This window comes from Physeter macrocephalus, chromosome 21 (genome assembly GCF_002837175.3).
Source record: "Physeter macrocephalus isolate SW-GA chromosome 21, ASM283717v5, whole genome shotgun sequence".
In the NCBI taxonomy this organism is placed as follows: Eukaryota; Metazoa; Chordata; class Mammalia; order Artiodactyla; family Physeteridae; genus Physeter; species Physeter macrocephalus.
Window position 1 is genome coordinate 102,885,579 of NC_041234.1, and position 6,994 is coordinate 102,892,572.

The window sequence follows — 6,994 nt, forward strand, 5'->3', positions numbered from 1 at the left end:
GACGGTCACACAGATTGAAGTAAGTCAGAAAGAGGAAAACAAATATTGTATATTAGCACATGTATGTGGCATATAGAAAAACGGTATAAATTATTTGCAAAGCAGAAATAGAGACCCAGATGTAGAGAAAAAACATATGGATACCATGGGGGAAGGGGGGAGTGATGAATTGGGAGATTGGGATTGACATATATACACTATTGATACTATGTATAAAATAGATATCTAATGAGAACCTACTGTATAGCACAGAGAACTCTACTCAGTGCTCTGCGGTGACCTAAGTGGGAAGGAAATCCAAAAAATAGGGGATATATGTATATGTATAGCTGATTCACTTTTCTGTACAGCAGAAACTAACACAACATAGTAAAGCAACTATACTCCAATAAAAATTAATAAAAACAAAACAAAACAAAAAAGAATTCAACTTATTTGTTTTTTTTTTCTTTTTTTAAATTAATTTTTATTGTGAAGGGGATAACTCTCATTTGCATATAAAAATTCTGATGTGTTTTTCACATAATCCCTCCTATTACTTTACTAGTACTCTGAAACACTGTTTTATATCAGCTTTATTAAACCCTAATCTTGACCAGCTAGAAGAGTAGTGATACCAGACATCTTGTCCCCACATTTCGGTTGTGTCTTCATTCATATTTATGCTGTGAATGATCTTGCACTACAGATGAATTTGGGCATAGAAGTTAAACTTGAAGAATCTATAGAGCTTGGGAAACTGAAGAAACAGAGATGGGTTAAAGTTTAGAAACAGTGTAATGGCCTAGATATTGTTTGCCTCTATTCTTAACCTTTCAATCCCACTCTGAACACCAGTTCATTTGCCTGGATTCTTGATACTTGTCTATCTCTTGGCAGTCCTCTACTCTTAAGGTACTGAAATCCATCTCTAGGTCCTTTCTCTGGAGTTCTACTTCCAGATACAATGCTCTGGAACACAATTATAACCTTTCACAATTAGTGACATTGCCGTGAGAGTCATGCAGCCTTCCCCACATCCTAGCCTAACCCCCTTGTATAGAAAAGCTAATGCGGATGGGTTCCTAGTGTTGAGGCAGGTACTGTTGGCAAGCTTCCTTTAGGGCGAGACTGAAGTCTATGTTGTTTCTTCTTGCCCCTGACTTGCCCATTCCAGATTTCTTCTCCCTCTTTCCTGAGCAGCCACTGAGGTACCAGCAAGACATCTGGCCAAAACAGTGAGGGTTAAGGTATAAACTGAAGCTGGATCTCTTCTAACCTAGTATGACAGTTTGTACTGATCAGGTTAATGAGGATAATTTCTCTTTGGCTTGTACAGAGACATGAAAATGTAACCTGATCTGCTATTAATTACTCTGTCCAATCATTAACATAATGTTTCACTGAAAAGAGAAAGACTATTCACACTGCAGAAGCAGTGTATCAACCAAAGCACCATAATAAAAAAAAATGTTGCCTTTTGTGTTCAGTAGGCAAGCTGTACTACCACTGTGAGCAGGACATGCACTTTGACATATTTCTCACCAGTAGGGATGAGCTGTCCTGAGCCATACACCCTCGTCCAGTTCCCTCAGGTTAATTATACACATTTGTGTGATGATTGGCAGGGAATAGGGAGGTACACTGTGGTCTTGGGAACAGAGTGAAACTAACTGGGCCACAAAAAGATTAAATAACTGTATCTTGAGTGAGAGCAACATAATGCTTTATCAAATACATGAAACAACTTTAGATGGCTCTTTTGTATTCTTTTATTAACAAGTATTTATTGAACAATTATTCCTTGTTAAGCTCTGTGGGTACTAGGGATGTAGTGTTCAAACAAAACAGACACAGATCCTGCCTTTGTGAAGTTTATAATCCAGGTAGAGGATATATATCTATATCTATCTATATTATATATCATGCAGAATATTCAAATGCAGTTGTGAGAAATTTATAATGAAAAAGTGGAAAAGCTAGGGTGCTTGAAGAGCATATGATAAAGAGACTTGGTGGAACCCAAAGAATGAGCCAGGTGAAAAGTGGAGTAAGGAAGGGGAGAAAGAACAGCATGTGTGAAAGTTATGAGGAGGCAAACAGGTCTGAAGAACTTAAAGACATCCAGGAAGGAAAGGAGTTCAGAGAGCAAACAAGCAACAAAAGATGAGACTGGAGATTGAGGCAAGTGGTATATTGTTTTTTGGCCATGAACAGGCTCTAGATGGGCTGCAGGTGTTCTTGGATGTTGACAGGTAATGTTAGTTACTTCCATGGGGCATTTGGACTTTATTAACGGCAATGGGAAGTAGTTGAAGGTTTCTAAGCTCAGTTGACCTATAACTAGTAAATTAAAAAGAAAATTCCCAATGGCCAATGCACTAAACAAAACCCTCAACATATATCAGAAACCTGGGTTCAAGAACAAAAAGAAAAACATGTATGGATAGAGCAGATGAAGCATTTCCACCCTGCATCTGCACAGAAGGCTAGGCAGAACCCCTGAGAGGCTGAAAAGTAATTACACTTCTGCACTGGATTCATGTCTTAACCACAAGGAGTGTGTTCTGCAGGCTCTATTTCCTAATTGAGGGTAATTACAAGAAGTTAAAGCTAGATTAGAGACAATTAGACCCTATACAAGAGGGAACTCTGTGGGTGATCAGGAAGGGAGTAGGAAGAACCAGCTGGGAAAGTGTTTCCCAAACTGCTTGGCATTCTTTGACTCACATTGTAGGAGGAGTTTTTTTGGGTGAGGGAGTCTATCTGTGCTCCTGGTGGTGCCCACCTGGAGGGTAGGCAGGTGAAATGAGGTAAAACACACACACACACACACACACACACACACACACACACACACACACACACATCACTGACAGTCAGTCAAGATTACCTTTTCCTCAATCCAAGGCTGCTTCATAGGCCAGAAGCCAATAAATGGAAACAAAGAGGAAAGGAAGGTGAGAGTCCCATTACAGTTCGATTGAAGACGTCTTATTTGAGCAACTACTTTTGTCCCACTCTAGATCTAGATACTATGGAAGAGACATGGCAAGCATATGATCTTCCCTTTAAGGAGTTTCCAACTCTATCTGAGAAGTTTGGTGTGGCTAGAGCACAAAGGGGGAGAAGGAGATTGGTGAGGGGAGAAGCCAAGAGGTGGCCACAAGTCAGACTGAGGGTCTCTGATTCCATCCCAGGGGCACTGGAGAACCACGGAGAGTGATAAACAGGGAAATAATAGGGTCAGTTTTGGGTTTTAGGAAGATACATCTGCCACTGTGGGGAGGGTGGATGAGGGGACGTGGCAAGGAGCAAGGTTGTGGCGCTCAGTGAGAGCTGCCTGTGGAGGAAGATGGGGGTGTCTATGACCACGAGGAGGAAACTTAGGAGGAGAGGCCAGTGTAGGCAGAAAAAAAGTGACTTATTTTATCTCTTCATCCACCAAACCTCCATTGCTTTGGTAAGTCATTGATTCATTCAATCAACAAATAATGATTTTGCATCTGTGCAGAGCACCATGCTAGGGGACATTAAGAGTAATAAGGATGATGTTATTCCAGTCTTCAAGCGTCTTGATTAACTACCTTTTCAAGTGAGTAGAACAGTCAATAGCTTCTCTAGGATTTTAGAGATTGCTCTGATCAGTGGAGAGGCAGATGATCTAAGAAACCACAGAAGGTGGGGTGAATGTGCATGAACCCTGAGGAGAGGAACAGTGAAAGGCACCTAAGTTTGGATGGGAAGGGTATGGTGACTAGGCACGTATGTAGGTGTGTGTGTGTGTGTGTGTGTGTGTACACATGGGCACATTGGGCACGTGCACATAATGAAACCAAAAACCTTAACACCAACAGGTATTTCTACAACACACATACAGAAAGAGAGAGAGACAAAGACAGAGAGATGGACTTTTGTGTCAAACAAATTTGGGTCTTTTGAATTTTCCCCTAAAAGGCCTAGTAGAATAGCCTGAGGGAGTCACTTGTCTGGCAAACTTAATTTTACCATGCAAGGATTAACCTGGTATTCCCAAGGGCTTTAGGCTATCGGACCTCAGGGATGGTCCCTGCTCTGTTGGCTATTTCTCTGGAAGGAGGTAGCAGCAGTGGTCTGAGCCCCCAAGTACAAAGCCTAGTGCTTGGCTTCCTTCACAGAAGCCCAGGCTGCTCTGAGAAAAAAGACTCCCTGTGGATGGTGAGGGCCATTAGGTCCTTTTAGCATATACCCACTGACACATAAGCCTCCTCCCTGCCTTTTTAACATCCTTGTTTCTCAAGCTATATGTGATGGGGTTGACCGTGGGAGTGACCACAGTATAGAACAGGGAGAAGATCTTGTTCAGGGCAACAGCCTGGGTTGCTGTGGGAATGGCATACACTTTCCCAGTGTTGCATAGTACAGAGCGACCACTATGATGTGGAAAGAGCAGGTGGAGAAGGCCCATTGCTTTCCTGCAGCTGATGGAATCCTGAGGACAGCAGCAACAATGTGGATATAGGAGGCTCCAGTGAGTAGGAAGGGCACCATAGTGACAAAGGAGGCCAGTAGGAAAGTGGTTTCCTCCACTGTCTCAGTATCAGAACAGACCAGCTCCAGCACAGGGGCCAGGTCACAGAAGAAATGGTCAAACTTATAGGTTGGACAGAAGGGCAGCTGGAAAGTCATGGTAACAGTGACCACAGGGGTTAGGAACTCACCCAGCCAAGACCCACCTGCAAGCAGGATACATGTGTGGAGGTTCATGAGGGATGGGTACTGGAGGGGGCTGCAGATAGCAAAGTAGCGGTCATAAGACATGGCTGCCAAAAGAAAGCGCTCAACTACTGCCATGGAACCGAAGAAGTAAAACTGGACCACACATCCTACAAAAGAAATCACCTGGGGACCTGAGAGGTGTGTCTGCAACATCTTAGGGCCAATGGAGGTAGTGTACCAGATCTCAAAGAAGGAGAAATTGGACAGAAAGAAGTACATGGGGGTTTGGATGCTGCAATCAAGGGAAATGACTGTAACGATAAGAATGTTTCCCAGCAAGGTCACTACATAGATTCCCAGAAATATCCCAAAAAGAAAAAACTGTAACCCATGGAGACTCGCAAATCCCAGGAGGAGAAATTCTTTGAGAATGGTCAGATTACCCATATCTGTGACATTCGCGCATTAGACCTGAGGAAAGGAGAGAAATATAGCCAGTTGGAAAAAGAGCCATGCTACTGGAGGGGGGCAACAGTACCAGATATGCCATATATTATAAAACTCAAAGACCCTGTCTTTTCTCCTCTGGAATAAATTTTCTGTTTTGTTCTACTAGGTGTATTTACCTGATAGTTATAGTGAAATCAGAAGCTATGCCTTGGAGAGTTAACAGAGAGGGTGTCTCCTTTGCTGTTTTCCACTCTTTTTCTTGACATAACCTGTGATGAATCTACCTTTGGGAGTCTCACAGTGGGAGGCAAACACCTCTTAATGGGGACATGGCGCGGAAGCTTCTCTGAACTTCTGAAACTCAGCTTTTAAGACTCAATGGAAATGTGAGTCCAAAATGATAAAATAGCATTAGAATTCACACCACCCTACCTCCCCCCGAACCCCTAAGTCAGGGTGGGTTTCACCAGGAACGTAATAAGAGGGAGGAGGGGAATTCAGAACTACTGATCTTAAAGTATCTGTAAGAAAAATAAGAGTTTCTGCCAGGCTCTGGGGACATGGAGCTGATTGCTTCCATGGCATCAAATTCCTATGGAAATTGGGGGGAAAATGTATGTAAAGTTATTCACTTGAAATGTTAGAGAAAAATTATGTTTCATCCTTCATAAATGAAAATGACATTCCTGACTCACAAGCAGTAGGACGTGCATTTAGAGTTATTTTTCTTCCAGCCGCAGGGATGGGTTAGCAGTGAGTCATGGATGCATTTCCTCCATCCCCACAAGCACACCCCCCCCCCGCCCAGCTCAAAGACCCAGATCTGTGAAATGGTTGTCTGGTCTTAGCGCTTGAGCTGTGTGATAGGATTAACAATCAATCTGTGCTGTGGCCTAAATTAGGGGTAAGTGTGAGGTCACAGTTAGCGGCTTGGTTCAGTTGGTGTTCTAGGCTGAAGGCTCAATCTGTGGCCAGGGAATAAAAGCCATCTTTGCTGCTTTGCTTGGGGTAATGACAATGTGTCCCTAAAAGATTATTGTTAAGTCATATTTTTGTAAATGAAGTCCTATTTTAAATCCACTCGGAGAACTGGCTATTCAAAGGACTCTTGTTAAGAATGCTTCTGTGACATGAAAGAATTTCTGCATAATTTATCCTTTGTACCAATATGGATTGTTAATACACTGGGCTCGTGTAAAGGAAGGTCCACCTATAATGGGGGTATCCAGGACATTTAGGGAGCCTAAGGTGGTACTGAACGTAATTACAGTGTGTAAGGAAAATCAGTCAGTAACTAGAGTTGTCCCTGGGGGTGATAGCTGCTTCTTAATTGTGGGATTAAGCTGCAGTGTCCTATTACTTACCATTTTACCTTATCTTCAGAGACTGGCAGCCAGCATTCAGAACCAAAATTAACATCATTAGATTTTTATCATTCAATCCCAAGTCTTGTTAATTAACAATGAATAAACTTGATTTTCCCTTTTTGGTTTACAGGTGTGCTCCTTGGTGCCCCCAAATTCAAAGGCACACCAGCTTCCCTAAATCCTTGCCCATCCTCTCTTTTCTTGCGGTGAAGACAGAGTAGTGATATCGCAAAAGAGAGGTTTCAGCTCAGAATTCTATTCATTCTTTCATTCAGTCATCTATTCACTCACCACATAGTTTTGGACACCTACTATGTGTCATATATTGGGCTAGGTAGGCATTGGAGATAAAATTATGAACAGGAAAGTCATGGTCTCAATGTTTCCAGAGCTTACATCCTACTGGTGGAAGTGGTCTCAAAAATAACTGTAAAACTAGTATTGCGATCAATTCTATGTGGGTATTAATATAAAATACAGGGTCTTAATATAAAAAACAG

General features: G+C 42.2%; 1 protein-coding gene across 1 annotated transcript; it reads right to left on the reverse strand.

Annotated features, from left to right (window-relative positions):
- Nucleotides 1–4,186: 4,186 nt before the first annotated feature.
- On the reverse strand, nucleotides 4,187–5,124 carry LOC102986624 (olfactory receptor 10A2-like). The gene is given in 2 exon segments (XM_024128104.1): nucleotides 4,187–4,362; nucleotides 4,365–5,124. Coding segments are annotated over 2 exon segments (936 nt in total).
- Between the last annotated feature and the right edge of the window lie 1,870 nt (nucleotides 5,125–6,994).